The sequence below is a fragment of the Trichosurus vulpecula genome, chromosome 2, assembly GCF_011100635.1.
Source record: "Trichosurus vulpecula isolate mTriVul1 chromosome 2, mTriVul1.pri, whole genome shotgun sequence".
Classification (NCBI taxonomy): domain Eukaryota; kingdom Metazoa; phylum Chordata; class Mammalia; order Diprotodontia; family Phalangeridae; genus Trichosurus; species Trichosurus vulpecula.
The window spans coordinates 32,428,062-32,445,436 of record NC_050574.1 but is presented as its reverse complement, the minus strand read 5'-3'; the positions used below and the strand labels follow the sequence as shown (position 1 = coordinate 32,445,436).

The 17,375-nt window shown below is 55.5% G+C and overlaps 1 protein-coding gene across 2 annotated transcripts in view; it reads left to right on the top strand.

The window, feature by feature from the left end:
* Positions 1-10,025, top strand: part of MIB2 (mindbomb E3 ubiquitin protein ligase 2) — a 50,524-nt gene extending 40,499 nt beyond the window's left edge. The window contains exons 5-20 of one of the 2 annotated variants that reach the window (XM_036747358.1): positions 1,122-1,228; positions 1,465-1,659; positions 2,186-2,328; positions 2,668-2,775; positions 3,076-3,180; positions 3,433-3,595; positions 3,814-3,947; positions 5,021-5,169; positions 5,266-5,422; positions 5,846-6,000; positions 6,444-6,570; positions 7,012-7,242; positions 8,117-8,295; positions 8,385-8,587; positions 8,686-8,751; positions 9,013-10,025. In XM_036747358.1, the coding sequence (XP_036603253.1) occupies positions 1,122-1,228; positions 1,465-1,659; positions 2,186-2,328; positions 2,668-2,775; positions 3,076-3,180; positions 3,433-3,595; positions 3,814-3,947; positions 5,021-5,169; positions 5,266-5,422; positions 5,846-6,000; positions 6,444-6,570; positions 7,012-7,242; positions 8,117-8,295; positions 8,385-8,587; positions 8,686-8,751; positions 9,013-9,257 (2,467 nt within the window). In that variant the 3' untranslated portion in view covers positions 9,258-10,025. Of the gene's footprint in view, positions 1-1,121; positions 1,229-1,464; positions 1,660-2,185; positions 2,329-2,667; positions 2,878-3,075; positions 3,181-3,432; positions 3,596-3,813; positions 3,948-5,020; positions 5,170-5,265; positions 5,423-5,845; positions 6,001-6,443; positions 6,571-7,011; positions 7,243-8,116; positions 8,296-8,384; positions 8,588-8,685; positions 8,752-9,012 lie in introns of both variants that reach the window. The other variant, XM_036747356.1, reaches the window with a different exon arrangement.
* Positions 10,026-17,375: the final 7,350 nt, after the last annotated feature.

Here is a 17,375-nt window from a genome sequence, read left to right as displayed (position 1 = left end):
TGCCTTGCTGGAATCCACGTACGTTGTGTCTGTGCCGTTCCCTCAATAAAAAGAAGAAATGAAGTTCTTCCCACATGACTTATTAATGAGCCATGCTAGCTCGTGACGGCTCCCTCTTCCTTTCACAAAGCCTCCTTTTAATGTGGTTTCCAGTGTTCTCCAGGAATTGGCATCAGGTCCCCTTGCCTTGTTCTCAGAATCCGGACATTTTTGCCCATTTCTGGTCCCATGGCCCCTTTTCACTGGGCCCCAGCTCTCAGTTTGGGGCATTTGCTTTCTTCTTGTCCTTTCAAGATCTGGGTTTGTTGTTGAGCTTTCTGGGCAGCCTTAGTGGTCTCTCGTAGGGTCTTAGATTCTTAGAACTAGAGCTAGAAGGGAGGGACCCCAGCTTGGGTGGGGACGTCCAGCCCAGCTACCTCATTTTACAGATGAAAAAGCCGAGATGCAGGGAGTTAACGTTTCCCAAAGTCCCGTGGATAGTAAGCACCAGAGGCCCCAATCCCCCCCCCACCGCCGCTGTCCACTCCTTGAGATGGACTCTCCCAAAGTTGACGGCATGTGTCCACTTCTGTCCGGCCTTCTCCACCCTCATCTGTCACAGTCTTTAAAATGGCACACTCTATTCTCGTCAAGGTTGCAGTGCATCAGCACGCATTTATTAAGTGCCTACTGTGTGCCAGGTAAAGGCATGATGCTTGATGCTTGGCTGGGCAGAGGCTGCAGGAGCGGGGAGGTGTCTGGTGAGGACAAGGCTTCTCCTCCCACCCACCCTGGCAGTATGTTCTCATCGATGTTAGGGGTAATGACAACTCAGAGAGGAAGGGAATAAGTGTTAAGTGCCTACTGTGTGCTAAGCACATCACAGTGCGCATCTCCTTTGATCCTCGTGACAACCCTGGGAGGTGGCTGCTGTTAGAATTCCCATTTTATAGATAAAGAGGCTGAACAACTTGCCCAGGTCACCCGGCCAGGCAGTGTCTGAGGCCAGCTCCAGGCCCAGTGCCCATCTCCTGCCCTGTCCAGCTGCCACAGGAGGAATGTGCCCGAGAAGAAAGCTGTCCCTGGCCCCGGGGGAGGGAGGTGTGGGGCCAGCCCAGGTTCAGCGCCATGCTCTCTTGCAGAGTCACTGTGAGTGCCCGCCACAGCCTGCCTCGAATCACCCTGCGGGGCATCTTCCAAGGCGCCAAGGTCCTCCGGGGCCCAGACTGGGAATGGGGCAATCAGGATGGTGAGTGGAGAGAGGGTGGTGTGGGGAGGGCCTAGAACCCTGCTTTCCCATCTGCAGTGATAGAGCCCCGGTGCCCACGTGTGCCCTGGCACCAGGGAAGCTCGTAGTTGGTTCCTGCACAAGGCGGGAAGAGCAGGTCCCCGGTGGCAGAGCTGGGCTCTGGGGACCAGAGAGAGAGGGAAGCTCGGGTAGCCAACTGGTGCCAGGAGGAGGAACGCTTGGCATTGTCTTCCCAGGGGGCGAGGGGAAGCCGGGTCGTGTGATTGACATCCGCGGATGGGACGTGGAGACGGGCCGCAGCGTGGCTAGTGTGACCTGGGCCGATGGCACCACCAATGTTTATCGTGTGGGGCACAAGGGCAAGGTGGACCTCAAGTGTGTGGTGGAAGCACCAGGAGGCTTCTATTACAAAGAACACCTCCCGAGACTAGGTATAGTGGGGGGGATGCCCTTGCACGTCACAGGGGTTGGGGCACATGGAAAAGCCACGTAAACATTTTTGGTCTTCCTTTCATACCACAGAAGAAATCTGAATTTTTTTCTTTTTCTTTTATGGGGTATTTACAACATCTTATTGTAAAATCTGGGTTCAGTATTTTTGTGTTGTCTCTGGCCTTGTCATCTGTGGTGTCCACAAAACTCCAAAACTTCCCATTTAATTTCTTATGCTGACCCATGCTCTATCAAAACCACAGTGGGGATGGTGGCGACATGGAAGGGCTAACCGTACTCTCCAAGGGGCCCCAGGGCTCTAAGGTGGGCTCCCTTCCAGAGCCGAATGCCACCTTCTCCTTGGTTTGGGACTGTGTGGGTCCTGGACATCTAAATAGGGAGAGGGAGGCCTATGGAAGTTTCCTGAAGCAGCCTTGAACAGTGTTTTGCCCAGTAGCCCTGTGGAGGCTGATCCCTGCCTCCCCCACCTATGCTCACATGAGGCACTGTCTACCTCAACTCCAGGCAAGCCCGCTGAACTGCAGCGGAAGGTGAGCGCCGAGAGCCCCCCCTTCCAGCATGGGGACAAAGTCAAGTGTCTGCTGGCCATGGATATTCTCCGGGAGATGCAGGAGGGCCATGGAGGCTGGAACCCCAAGATGGCCGAGGTGAGGTTGGCCTGTGTCCCCCGCCCAAGCCATGCCCCTGAGGCCACTGCCTTGTCCACACAGGTCTCTCCTAGGGAGCAGGGTGCCCATGAGTGGTCTGGGGTGGGGAGGGGGCCTCAGGGAGAGCATGCCCATGTTGGATCACTCTTCAGCAAGGTGGTTCTTGGTGCTCAGCTCATCTCTTGATCTCTGACCACCAGGAGCTGCCTGCCCACCCAGCCTCAGGGGGTGGGGAGTTGGGACTGCTCCTCACTAGTACCCCCTGTGCCTGGGGGAGCCACTGAGAAAGTTGGTTCTCTGTCTCTGTCTTTCTCTGCCCTTTTACTCCTGCGGATGCAGTTCATTGGTCAGACAGGGACAGTCCACCGCATCACTGACCGTGGCGACGTACGGGTCCAGTTCAGTAGTGATGCCCGCTGGACCTTCCATCCTGGTGCCCTGACCAAAGTGAGTGCTGGTGAGGCAGGCGTCCCGAGCTCTGCGGCAGAAAGCATTCTCTCATTGACAGATGAAGAAACCGAGGCCCAAGCAGGGAGGGACTTGGCCAAGGTGACTCAGGACCCCCAGAGCCAAGGCTGGGAGTCCCTCCGACCCCCAGTCCTGACTCGCTTCCTCCTCACCCCTTGCCCTGGCTGACTGACCCCCTCCTCCTCCAACTGCTGGCATTTAGTGTTAGGGTACAGGTCCTGTCCCACCTCCTGGCCTGCTGCCTCTGGTCCCAGCCCGGCCCCTGATTTTCTTCTGTAGCATAACACATTTTGGGTCGGTGATATGGTCCGGGTCATCGAGGATCTGGAAACGGTGAAGCGACTACAGGCTGGACACGGGGAGTGGACGGATGACATGGCCCTGGTGAGTGTCCCCTGCCATGTCATAGATTCAACGTCATCAAGTCTTGATCCCAGCTAGAAAGGGCAGAGTCCTGGACAGTGCAGGGCCCTTGGTGCTGGGCCTCCTCTGGAGGTCTTCCCCCATGCCCCTTGTCCAGCCCTTGGTGCTAGGCCTCCCCTGGGAGCCTCCCTATCCCAAGCCTGTCTGAGCCTCCTCAGCTCCCCCCAGTCAGAATTCCCAGTTCCTCTCCTGACTCTTCCTCCTCTTTCACAGGCCCTGGGGCACATTGGGAAAGTGATGAAGGTTTTTGGGGATGGAGACTTGAGGGTATCTGTCGGCGGTCAGTCCTGGACTTTCAACCCTGCCTGCCTGACTGCACACCATCTGGAGGCGGACGCCAACCTGAACGCGGCAGAGAGCGCCAAAGAGCCGAAGAGTAAGGAAGCGGTGGGCGCCTGCAGGCAAGGCCCTCCCTCCATAGCCCGTGGCATGGGGGCTGAGGCCAGCGTCGTCTAAGGCCAGGGGTGGGGTATGGGCAGGCAGAGGGCATAGGGGCTGAGGCCAGCGTCGTCCCAGGCTGGAGACAAGCGTACGGGCAGGCAGACGGTTGGCCGAAGGCTTTCCTGAGCTTACGGAGGCTTTGGGCTCCCCCAGGCTCCCTGGGCACTGTCCTGGAGAAGCTGCTCACCCAAAAGAGTGACCCCGAGCAGCCGGGGCGGCTGGTGACCGAGGTGGCTCACGGCAACGTCGCCAGGGTGCTGGAGCTGGTAAAGAGGCATCCGGACAAGGCAAGAGGTCGTGGTGTGGCGGGGACCCTGGGGTGGTCAGGGAGGCCAGGGGAGGGAATCCTCCTGGAGGACCTCGGCCTCCACTCTTTCCTTGGGGCCTCGGGAAGGCCCCAAGCCATAATGCTAATAATAAACGTTACTATTGTCATTGCCAGTGTTCACACAGCATCTCCTCTGGGCCAGGCGCTGTGCTGAGCAAGCCCTTGACAAGTAGCACCTCACTGAGTCCTCCCAACAGCCCTGTGCCCTTGTTGGCCCGTTTCGCAGTTAGGGAGATGGAGGCAAACAGGTTTGAGTGATTTACCTGGGGTCACATAGCTACTAAGTGTCTGAGACACAGTTTGAACCCGGGTCTTCCTGGCTAGGCTTGTCCTTGGGTGACGGCAAAAAACAGCCTCCTGAAGGTAAAATGACTGGCCCAGAGTCACCTGGGAAGCAGCTGGGGCCAGCATGTGGGGGGTGGGGAGGGCCTGGGAGCTGCTGGGGCTCAGCCCCTTTGGGGGTGTTCATGTTTATCAGTGCTCTGCCTGCCCAGACACACACGGGAGCGCACACACACGCCATATCATACACACACACACACACACCACACACACACACACACACACACACACATACATACCACACACATGCGCACACAGCATGCACGCACACACACGCCACACCACGTACACCACACACACACATCACGCACGCATGCTCACACACCACGCACGCACACGCCATACCACATACACCACACACACACCCCACACACACATACACCCCACACACGCATGCACACACACCACACACACACCACACACACACACACGTGCACACATGCGCACACACCACGCACGCACACACCACACACACCCACACACCACACCACATACACCACACACACACCACACCACACCACACACACACACAGAGCGGTTTTTTTCCTTCTTTCTTTTTTATTATTTGTTACGAGGGAGAGCTCTAGGGAAGGATGGTCACATGAGAACCAGCTATGACATTAGTCTGGCGCCAACCTGTTGTGGGGGAGGCCAGGAAGGCTCAGGCCTGACCCTGTCCCTACCCTGCAGGTGGATGTCAGAAACCAGGGCCGCACCGCCCTGCAGGTGGCCGCCCAGCTGGGCCAGGTGGAACTGGTACGGCTGCTGCTCCAGGCCCACGCGGGCTTAGACGTGCGGGACGACGAGGGGGACACCGCGCTGCACTATGCGGCCTTTGGGTAAGGTGCCTGGGAGGCCTCCGCGGGTGTGGGCGTGGCCCCTCAGGACTATCCTTTGTCTGCTCAGCAATGCTGCCCGTGTCTCCTCTTGTCCAGGAACCAGGCTGAGGTGACCCGGGTGCTGCTGAGCCGGGGAGCAAGCGCCAACCTGATCAATAACACCAGGTGCACTGCCCTGCACGTGGCCGTCCACATGGGCTTCCTGGAGGTGGCGCGAGTCCTGTGTGAGCAAGGCTGTGATGTCAACATTCCTGTACGTTGTGTTCTGGTCTCCCCTGGGTCCTCTGCCCCTCAGTCTTCCCTGATCTCCCCTGGCCTTCCATCCTTATTTCTCCCAGCGCCCCCACATCTCTCCTGGCCCATCCACCCCTTCTCAGCCATGCTTGCTTATCCTGCTCTGAATTCACTCACATCGATGGAGTTGACAAGTTGACAAATGGGTTCATAGACGTGGTTTCACTGGCTCCTCACAAGTCCATCCCCCATGGCCATGGTCTGGAGCATATTCCCTCCTATAAACCCTCAGGGGGCCAGGCCTCAAGAAGGGGCTGCCCTGGGGCTGTGGACAGGACCCTCTGGCCTGCAGAAGCTTGGGTTTGGTTCTGCCTTGCCCTGTACCCTATGGACATCCAGTCAGTGGGCACAGGGCCTGAGCTGAGTCCTTGGCCCTCCGCAGGACATGTGTGGAGACACCCCCTTGCACCGTGCCATCTCAGCAGATGCCAAGGGCATCATTGAGATCCTCACCGAGGTGCCCACCATCGACTTCACAGCCTCCAATTGCCAAGGCTTCAACCTTCTCCACTATGCGGCACTCAAAGGCAACGTGCTGTGAGTGGGGCCAGGAAGGAGCCAGGAGCGGGCTATGCCCATCCCTGGGACCCGGGCCTGGGCTCTTGTGGAGGGCAGGCTAGGGTGGGAAGAGGGTGGCTGACCTGGTGCTCCATGCCCTGAGCCCTACCCACCCCTACAACTTCGGGCCAGATGCCAGCTTTTTGGGTGGCACCAGGGTGGGCTCCAACAAAGAAAGCTTCTGAGGGTCCCTGATGACCGAGAGCAGCAGAACAGAAGACTTCCTCTTAGCCCTGGTTCAGGGATCCCTCTGCCCCACTGGACAGAGCCCTGGTTCTGGGTTCAGATTCTGTCTCTGATGCTGTCTGCTCTGTGCGTCTGGGCAAGTGGCCTTGATTTCTTGGCTTCACCAGAGCCTGAGGTCCCTGCCCATGCCAGGATCCTGCTCTCAGGACCCCCACAAGCCCCTTTCCTCTCAGCAGAGCTGTCAGGAGAATCCTGGCCCGGGCCCGGCAGCTAGTAGATACAAAAAAGGACGATGGCTTCACGGCCCTGCACCTCGCAGCCCTCAATAACCATCGGGAGGTGGCCGAGATCCTCATCAAAGAGGTGGGCGCTGGCAGAGGGCGGGGGCAGGAAGTGCCAAGGGCAGGCCCCCAAGCCAGGGGTCATCGGGCAAAACTGAGTCCCAGCTGTGCGACCCTGAGCCAGGCTCTGTCCCTCTCTGGCCACCAGAAGGGTCACTGGGCCGCCAGGATGGGTGGGCAAGCCATTCCCTAGGATTGGTCAAAGGAACAGAGGCCTGTGGATGGACAGGACAGCTGCCTTGTAGCAGCTCCTGGCATTGAAAGGTGGGTCGTGTGGCCTTTGGAAGGTTCTAGGTCATATATGGGCAGGGGTAGGGGGATGCCAGCTGACTAGTCCAGGAGAGGGACTCTGATTCAGCTGGAGCTCATGTGTCTATTTAAGGGCCCCACTCCCTAGCCAGCAGTCCTGGACAGGTGAGGCACAAGGCGGGAACCTGATGCTCTGGGCCACCTCTGCCTGCAGGGCCGCTGTGACGTGAACATCCGTAACAACCGCCACCAGCTGCCTCTGCACCTGGCAGTGACCCAGGCCCACGTGGCGCTGCTGCTCCTGCTGGTGAGCGCTGGCAGTGACATCAACGCTGAGGATGAGGCCGGGGATACCGCCATGCACATTGCCCTGGAGAAGCACCAGTTGCTGCCCCCTCCAGCCGAGGCCACCGGTGCCGGTGAAGGGGCCTCGCTCTTCTCCAGGGTAGGACATGGGGCAGGGCGTTGGGATAGAGAGCCCCTCTCTGGCCTCAGTCCGCTCTGTAAAATGGGCATGTGCCAGTTACTTGATCATTGCTAGGCCCTGCTTGGCCATCAGAAGGTCCTGTGACCCTGCCTGACCAGACACGTGGTTGCAGCTCTGTGGCAGCCCTGCTCCCTCAGACACAGGCTCCAGGAGCCCAGGCTTCCCTGTTCATTCAGCTGCCATCCTCTCCACCCCAGGACAGCTCATAGCCCTGGCCTACACAAGGAACCTCTTTCCATGTGCCAGCTGTTTTTCCTTCTCTCCTACCACCCCCCCCACATAAAATTCCTGGCTTAGGAAAAGGTCCTGTATTTGAAGCTCAGGAAAGAGGCCTCCAGATGGGTAACTGAGTGCCAGCCACCCTCCATGTTCCCTTCTCTGGCCCTCATTTCCAGCTCAGCTACCTTTTGGGGAACAGCAGACAGAGCCCAGGTCAGGGCACTGCCAGGGGCTGTGGGTGAGCCCAGAGTTGAGGCCTGGGGATTTCTGCCCCCTTGGGCCTGGGCACCAGCCCCCCCCCCCATACACTGTAGGGGCTGACTCCCCTTGTGTTCTCCACCGCTGTAGTCCCCAGCCTGCCCATGGGGGGGGAGCCCCTACCCATTGAGGCTCTGGGCCAGTTCTAATTAGAAAAAGTAATGAGCTGTGCCTGGGAGGCAGGCGGGGATGAGGGGGACGCTGTATTCACCTACACATTGTTCCTGGGACCTTGGCTGTGCCTGAGCCGCGGGGTTGGGGGGCTGGCATGAAGCCATCCAGGGACCAAGGCTGACACAGGCCCCTGTCCCAGGCCTCACAAGGGCTGTCTACTACCCAGCCCATCCTTTCCCAGCTCCAGGCCTCCAGTTTCCTGGGCGGCACAGAGCTCACTGTGGGCATCGCCATCGCCTGCTTCTTGGCCCAAGAAGGCGCAGATGTGAACTATGCCAACCACCGCGGCAAGTGCCCCCTGGATGTGGTCACAGACGGACGGGGGGCCCAGGCCATTCGTAGCTTTGCCCAGAGGTTCAGGTAGGACTGGGGCTGGAGGGGTGGGCTGGGCCCAAGCCCTCACGGCCCACACAGCCGGTGACCCTTCCCTCTCTCCCCATCCATGGCAGGGAGCAGCAGGGCTCTCTGGGCCCCACAGGGAGGAGCTGCGGGCTTCGGAGGATGCACAGCACGCCCAATACCATGACCAACCTGAGCGTGGGTGGGGCAGGCGGTGGTGGGCCAGGGGCCGGGCCTTCCGAGTGCCTCGTCTGCTCTGACCTGGCCCTGCTGGTGCTCTTCCTCCCCTGCCAGCACAGCATCGTATGTGAAGGTGAGGGGGCTTTGGGGAGGGCATGGGGACATATGGGAGAGGGAGGGGGTCTGCCTGGACTAGAGCCCAGCTGGCCTTCTGCTCTGCTCTGCCCTCAGAGTGTTCCCGCAGAATGAAGAAATGCATCTGCTGCCAAGTGACCATCAGCAAGAAGCTTAGACAAGGTGGAGAGGGGGAGACAATGGGGCAGGGGTGGGGGGTGGCTGGCCTGTGGTCTGGTGCAGGGTGGGGGGTGGAGGCTGCCCTGTGGTCAGGTATGGGGTGGAGGGGGGTAGGCTGCCCTGCGATTGGGTGCGGCTGGGGTAGGGGAGGCTGCCCTGTGATCGGGTGCTTGCTAGAGGGCTGAGGATGCTCAGGGTTGATCTGGAGAAGCCCCTGTGACCTCCCTCTCTCCCCTCCCTGCCCCCACATGTGGCCCCCCCCAGACAACACCGAGGTGGAGAGCAGCGTGCCGGGGCTGGAGTGTGCGGGCCAGCGGCAGCTAGTGGAGGAGCTGCAGAGCCGCTATCGGCAGATGGAGGAACGCATCACATGCCCCATCTGCATCGACAGCCACATCCGCCTAGTGTTCCAGTGTGGCCACGGCTCCTGCCTCGAGTGCAGCGCGGCACTCCGTGTCTGCCCCATCTGCCGCCAGGCCATCCGTGACCGCATCCAGATCTTTGTCTGAGAGCTGCGTGAGGACTGGGGCAGAGGCCGCCCAGCCTGGCGAGGGGCCTGGGGCCCCTGCTGGGCACCAGCGCCCAGGGCCGGGCCCCTGCAGCGTCAGGAAGGTGATGGGCAGCCTGCCTGAGGGTGGCCTCAGACTGCCACTGCTGGGCACACGTGCTTGAATGTGTCAGTGGGCCCCTCTCTTGCCCCCAGGGAGGCCCAGGGTGTGGGCAGGAAGGGGGCTGCAGGGCAGCATCCAGGGATTTTGCACTTTACATGGAGGGGGCACAGCCTGGTGGGCAGGCTAAAGAGGGTGCTTGGCTGGACACCAGCTGCCTGCCCGTGGCTCCTCTGGGCTCTTGGTGCCATGCCATGCTGAGGGACGCTCCTGCCCCTACTTCTTGGTTTGGGCAGGCTGGGAACTGACCTGGGGGCCAGGGCTTGGGCCTGCTCAGCAGTCTGGAGGGGGTCCCCTTCCCCCTTAGCCTCTCACTGGCCTGTCCGATCCATGGGAAGCAAGGCCAGCAGCCATCTGTGCCCAGGGGACACAGTGCTTCCTGTCCTCTGCCCTGTGAGCTCTCGGTATGTGGCCTGCGTGTTGTGATTCCCTGCATCCCCATGTTGGCTGTCTGCCCCCCAGCCCAGGTACCAGCTGGGTCCTGTTACACAAGAGCCATTTTTCCAGTATCTGCCTTTGCAAAAACTCCCCTAAACAAACATACAGATACATACACACAGACACACACACACACACACGCATTTTATAAAAGGAAAAATGAATTTTGTCCTTCCTGGTGTCTGCCTATTCTTGGGAGGGAGGCATTGGGCCGCTGGTCTGTTTGGGAGGGATCTTGTGGGCCTAGATACAGAGCTTCGGGTCCCTCCATGCAAGTCAGGCTTCCTTGGTCATTCCCTTTTGAAGAGCAGGATGTGCTGCTCCTGTACTGCCCCCCACCCCCACCCCAAGATCAGAGCAGAGGCCCGGCCTCCCTCCCTGCCCTTGCATTCTGCCTTAACTAGCATAGCCCTGTGAGCCTTGGCTTCCCACGGGGCCATGTTTGCTTTGGCCACTGACATCTTTGGGAACCCCTCCAGTTCCCTGGCCTCACTTGGCCCCACTGGAGTCGCCAGCTCCCAGGCCCTGGCTCACTCACTCTCAAGAGGCCTCTGGGCTTCCCATGGCTCAGGCGATGGCATGGTTCAGGGGCCTGGGCCTCCATAGAGTTTGCTTCTGTGGGAGATGTGAGAGATGTCATCCTGCTTTAGAGCAGGCACAGCCTCCCAGCCACATCTTTCATCATTCTTTCACCGACTGCTGGTTCTTCCTTGTGTCCTGCAGTGATTGTCTCTTCTAGACTCCCTTCCACTAGACATTTGGGGCCCTCCAGGGCCTGTGCCCAGCCTCGCTCCACCAGTTTCTTGGCTTAGCTTTTATGGGCATGTTTATCTCCTTCCCTTAAGACAATTTACGGGGGAAACTGCGAGATTTGGAACTTGAAGGCCTGGATTTGAAACCAGCCCTTGGCACTCGCACCACAGGGCAAAGGCATGGGGTGGCTACATGGGCAGCCGTCTCCCTTGGCCGGGTGGCTTTGGAGACTTGTGTCCCCATCCCCAGAGTTCTGTTCGCCCACCCAAAATCTCGCCCTACTGTGTGGTGCCTTGCTTTCAAGGATCTTCCATTCTAGTGGGGGTGGGGAGGACGATACAGATAGTGGCATCCCTGGTGAGAGGCAAACCCAGAGGCAGGTTCTGACTTCTAGGCCCATCTCTGGTCAAGGTTGACCTGTCCTGGCTGTGACTAAGCTAGGCTCAGGTCTGTGTTGGCAGAGGGTGGGCCCTCACTGGGCCTTTTCTGCATCAATGGACTGAGGGCTCTAAACGCACAAAAATCGGCATAATTTAAGGAAGGAAAGAATGTTAGCAACGTGGAGGGGAGCAGGGTGGAATCAGGGAAGATTTCCTGTAGGAGGCCCTGGAGCTGAGTCCTGGTGGAAGCCTCTAATTCTGGGAAGTGGAGGCAAAGAGGAAAGATATACCAGGCTGGGTTATCCTGAAGGGAGACGGGAGATGAGTGAAACAGCCCCTGCCCAAGGGGAGATAAGATCATCGCCTCCCTGCACGTTTTTGGTGTCCCAGAGGCAGTCTTGTGGAGAGGAAAGGACACTGGCTCTGGAGTCTTGGGTTCAAATCCTGACCGCTGCTCCTTCCCAGTGTGAGCTTGGCCAGTCACTTAAGGGGGCAGCTAGGTGGTATGGTGGATGGAGCTCTAGGTCTGGAGTCAGGAAAACCTGAGTTCAAATCCAGCCTCAGGCATTAGCTGTGTGACAAGTCACTTCACCCTATTTGCCTCAGTTCCCTCCTCTGTCAAGCTGGAGAAGGAAATGACAAACTGCTCCAGTATCTCTGCCAAGAAAACCCCAAATGGAGTCACAGAGTCAGAAGACTGAACGCCAGAGGGTAAGGGAATGATCATTTACGCAGAGCCAACTGTTTACTGAGCAGCTTGTCCTTTTACTTTATTTATCCTTACAACGACCCTGGCAGGCAGGTGCGCTTAGACCCGTTTTGCAGGTGAGGAGACTGAGGCAGGCAGCTGTTACTCGCACAGCAGTCGCACAGCTACTGTCTCTGAGAGCAGATTTGAGCTCGGGTCTTCCTGACTCCAGGCCCAACGGTCTCTATCCCTCGTGCTTCCTAGCTGGGCGTTGGCAGCCCTACCCCAGATCTGGGGCAGCCAACTTTGCTTCAGGAGCCCTCCCCAGCTGCCACAGGTGGACCCTCACTGCTGGAGGCAAGATTCCAGAGGAGAGCATTGGGGAGGGATGAGGAGGGAGCCAGAGTGGGGAACGTAGCAGGTGGGAAAAGGATGGTGTGGTAGGGAGGGAGAGGACCCTGCCCCCCTGCATCAGCGGGAGAGCAAGGCCCCGAAAACCTCGGATGCCTAGAGGAGAGAGCCCAAGCCTCGGGCCGGGCTGGACACACGCCTCGGAGATGATCTCTTCTGGAGCTAGAGAAGAGGAACAGAGATGGAGAAGAGGATGTCTAGAACCGTTCCCGAGCTGGGCCCTCAGAGTTCCTAAATTCTCTGCCCTGACGCGCACTCTCTGTGGGGTCACGCTTTCCCTGACCACCCTAGACAAGCAGATAACACCTGGGTTTGTCTGATAGGATGGGAGGCCTGAATAATAACACCAGCTAACTTGCTAGAACACGTGCTGTCTCCTTTGGTCCTTACGACAGCCCTGTGTTACATCCTCATTTTCAGAGATTAAAATGTTCACGCCAAGCCCTACTTGGTCATTGTTTGGGCCCTGACTGGCTCAGAATGAATATAAATAGCAGTTGCTTGTTTTGGCCCGAAACTCTTAGGCCTTCCCCTCCCAGATCGATTTTTTAAAAATTATTTTTAATTTTTGACTGGGTAAAGAGGCCATTCCCTGCCTCAGTTCTTATTAAGCCTTAATCACTGAGTGGGTGCTGCCTCAGTCAAACTGAGACCTGTTAAAGACCTTAGCTTGAAAAGGCCAAGGTTCTCCACTACACCCAGGACCATCTCCAATCGTCCTGATCTATGTCTGGCCACTGGACCCAGCTGGCTCCAGAGGAGAGAGCGAGGCTGGTGGTGGCTTTGCACAGCCCTGCCTCACTTAGATCCAGTTCACTAGCTTGTCACAGCATCATCACCTCCCTGATGTCATGGTCCTCTTCGAAAATGAAGGACAAACAACAGATGAGGACGCTCAGGGTCGCCCAGCTAGTAAGTGTCCTTTGTCCTGACTCAGAGTCCAGAATTCTCTCTCCTAGGCCAGGCTTAGAGTATGACCCATTCTCCCCTTTCCCTCTCTCTCTCTCTCCATACTTACACCTCCTTTTTCCCTTGACCCTGGAAAAATCGAGCAAAGGAAAGCAAAACCCAAGGCTTTCCGCTGTCCTCGGACTCGGTCCTTGTCTTCACTCTCCTCCGTCACTCCTCCCTTCGCCACCTCACCTCACCCCTTCTGTCTCCTCCTAAGGCAGACATTCAGGGCCTTTCGTGGGGCGGGACCCCTCTGGTTTCTAGTGAAGACAATGGGTGGACCCCTTCTCTGAGCAGCGCTTTAAGTGAAAGAAATGCTACATTTCAGTTAGAAGTTTGTAAAAAGTTGTAGGATTCTTCCATTCAACTTCAGAGAACTGAAAACTCCCAGCCTTCAGAACCCTGTCGTAAGGTTACCATTTGGCTCCTCCTTATTCTCATTTTGTCCCCTCTCCCCTGCCCATCTAGGGCCCTTAGATGTTGGGGCTGGCCAGATGGCCAGGCTGGGTCTCTGCCTAGACAGAGCCTCTTGACTCCAGAAGCCCCCCAGCTCCCCTGGGGGGTCTCAACCTCACTCTTCAGGAAGGGCCTGAACCCGGAGCATCCTTTGGGCAGTAAGGTGCAAGGGTCTTCAGACCATCCTCCCTTCTCCCACCTCACAAGCAGGCTGGGGGAGCCATGTGTCTTTGGTAACAGCCTGCACTGGCCTCAGAAGCCACATCCTGAGCAAATATTTGGTCTTGGAAAGGGAAGGAGGGAACAGGTCCAGGGGAGTCCAACCCAGCCAAGAGTATGGGGCGGCGGCTGGAGGCAGGGAAAGAACCACACTTTCCAAGAATCTCTAGCTGGCCTTGATGCTTCAGATGGTTGGGCCAACCAGACCGTTCCCCCAGCCCCATCCTGGCTCTCACACAGGCAGATGAAACAGAGGCAGGGCAAGCTTCTTTAGGGCCAAGTCTGACTGGGTTTCTCCAACAGGAGGCCCTAAAGGGCTGCTTTGGGGGCACTCCCACCCCTCACCCACAGCAGCTACTACCTCGGTATCATCCTTCCTCACTGCAATGCTGATCACCCTGTTGGTGGGAAAGCGGAGGGTGGGAGAGGTGGGGGTAGGGGCGGGGGGGTTGCAGGCAAGGTCACTTCAGGCCCTTCCAAGTAATTCCTAGTCTCTTGGGACAGAAGAATGGGTGGGCACTGATTCGATTTCATTCATTTACTCATGCATTCATTCACAACTCACACACATCCACTCACATCCATTCCTTCCCTCACATACTCAATCCCAATTAATTCATTTCTCATACACAGTCATTCATTTGCAAATGTTCATTCTTTCACTAGCCCATCCATCATTCAGTCACAATAAATTCACTCATTTACACATAGCCACGAGGCTACACTCATTCACACTGCTAGAGCATTTATCGAACATTCATTCAACAAGGATTTATTAAGCACCTACTATGTGGTGAGTGCCGGCAAGATGAACACAAGATTCCATTCTACCTGCCGGGTGGTCAGCCCAATCCCAGGTGCCTGGGACTGCATCCTTGCCCCAAGGAGTACCCAAGCTGTGTCCTGAGAGAGCATTACCCGGACGCACAAGATTACTAGCAGTCACCTCCATGACCAGTCCCAGGTGTGATAAATACAGCACCAAGCTTTCAGTCAATTAGAACGAGTGTTATGGGGTGGAGAGATGCAGGGGTTTCCTGGAGGAGGTAGAACGGGGCAGGGTGGGGGAGACGATGAATTGGATATTTCCATGTGGAGCACAGCCCAGAATCGGGGTTCAATGTGGCATGGAGACTGGCCCTGGGTAGAGCAAAGGGTACATAGAGGAAAGGGAAAGGAAGGGAAGGGAAGAAGCACTTAAATAGCCCCTGCTGTGTGTTAGGCACTGTGCTAAGGGCTTTTACAAATATTATCTCATTTGTTCCTCACAAGAGCCCTACAAGGAAGATACTATTTATTTTTACAGTTGAGTAAACTGAGGCAAGTGGAGGTTAAGTGATTTGCCCAAGGTCACACTGCTAGTAAGTGTCTGGGGCTGGGTTTGAACTCAGGACTTCCTGACTCTACCTACTGCACCACCCGTATAGATGGGAACAATTGGCAATGAAGACCTGGGTTCGAATTTTAGTCACTAGGTGACCTTGGATGAGTCCTCCTCTGGACCTTCATTTCCATAAAATGAGGAAGTTAAGATCCAAATAACTGTAAAGGGTGACATTATAAATGAAATGGATGAGCAAGGAAGCATCTATGGATGGGGGACAAGTCCGTGACCAAACAAGAGAAAAAGACAGTCACAGGAGATAAACATTTTGATTATTTAAAATTTTCAAAGTTTTTGTGCAAACTAAACCAAAGCAACTAAAATTAGAAGGGAATCAGGGAAGTGTGTGTGTGTGTGTGTGTGGGCAGGGTGGGGCGGGATATTTGCAGCAATTTTCTCTGATAAAGGTCTTGTTTCTAAGATGTAGAAGGAACTGATTCAAATTTATGCAAATAAAAGCCATTCTCCAGTTAATAAATGGTCGAAGAATATGAACAGGTGGTTTTTAGAGACAGAAATCCGAGTTATCAATAGCCATGTACAAATTCTTATTCACTACTAAGAATTAGGTGAAATGAAAACAACGCTGAGGTTTCACACCCATCAGATTGGCCAAGTGGACAAAAAAGGGAAAAATGACAGGTGCTGGAGGGGATGTGGGAAAACAGGCACATGACTGCAATGTTGTCAGGGCTATGAACTGGTCCAGTCATTCTGTTTTTTTCTTTTTTTTTTTCCCTTGAAGCTTATAGCTGGAAAGTCAAAGGGGAAATTCTTCTTCTCCTTTTTCCCCTTCCCCTTCCCCTTCCCCTTCCCCTTCCCCTTCCCTTTCCCTTCCCTTCCCCTTCCCCTTCCCCTTCCCCTTCCCCTTCCCTTTCCCTTTCCCTTTCCCTTTCCCTTTCCCTTCCCCTTCCCCTTCCCCTTCCCCTTTCCCTTCCCCTTCTTCTTCTTCTCCTCCTTCTCCTTCTCCTTCTCCTCCTTCTTCTCCTCCTTCTCTTTCTCCTCCTTCTTTCTCCTCCTCTTCCTCCTCCTCCTCCTCCTCCTCCTCCTTCTCCTCTGGAAGGCAGGGCAATTGGGGTTAAGTGACTTGCCCAAGGTCACAAGCTCTTCTTTTAATGTGAAAATTTTTATATTATATTTTTTTCAATTACATGTTAAAACAATTTTTACCTTAGGGGTTTTTTTTATTTCAAATTCGAAATTCTCTCCCCTCTTCAATCTTGAGAAGGCAAGCAATTTGATATAGACTATATGTGTGCAATCATGCAAAACATATTTCCGTATTAGTCATGTTGCAAAAGAAAACACATCATCCAGTCATTTTTGAAAGCAGCTTGGAACTAGTCCCCAAAAGTTATTAAACCGTGCAAACACTCTGACCCAGTGATACCATGACTAGGTCTTTATCCTCAAAAGATCAAAGACGGAGGAAACAGACCCATACACACAAGAATATTGATAGCAGCTCTTTTTATAGTGGCAAAAAGTTGGAAAATAAGAGGGTGGCTGGGGGCTAGCTGAACAAGTTATGGCATGTGATTGTAATGGAATATTATTATGCTATAAGAAATGGCGAAGGGGCTGCTTCAGAGAAACCCGGGAAGACTCAGATGAACTGATGCAAGTTGAAGTGAGCAGAACCAGAACAATTCATACAGTAACGGCAACAGCATGAAGATAATTAGCTTTGAAAGACTTTGGAATTCTGATCAGCACAGTGGCCAGCCGCAGTTCTCGAGGACTCATGATGAAACATGCTGCCCACTTCCTCACAGATGGGAGATGGACTTGGAGGGCAGAATGAGGCATTATTTCTTTTTGGACATGGAAAGTGTGGGAATTGATTTTGCTGGACTATACATGTTTGTAACAGGGGTTTTGTTTTTCTTGCTTTCTCAATGGTGGGTGGGGAATGAAGTGAGAGGAAGAGAAAGCTGATCTTTGTTTGAAAATAAAGTTTAATTTTTAAAAACCAGGGATTGGGATCAGATGATCTTGAAGGTGTCTTCATATGCTAAGTACTATGATCACCTATAAGACTGGCAGGGAAGGTTGAGGCCGGACTCTGGAAGGCCTTGAATGCCAAGATGAAAAGTTTGGACTTTGTTCCTATAGGGAGTGAGGTTTCTGAACAGACTAGCTCAGAAACTCTGGTGTTTGCTGAGCCGTTAAGGAAAGGACTTTTGTACAAATGGCCCCCTTCTCCCCACCCCCATCTTTCCCTCTTTCCTTAGCCGGTCCCCACAGCTGCTGAGCAGGAGGAGCTGACCCTGGGCCCA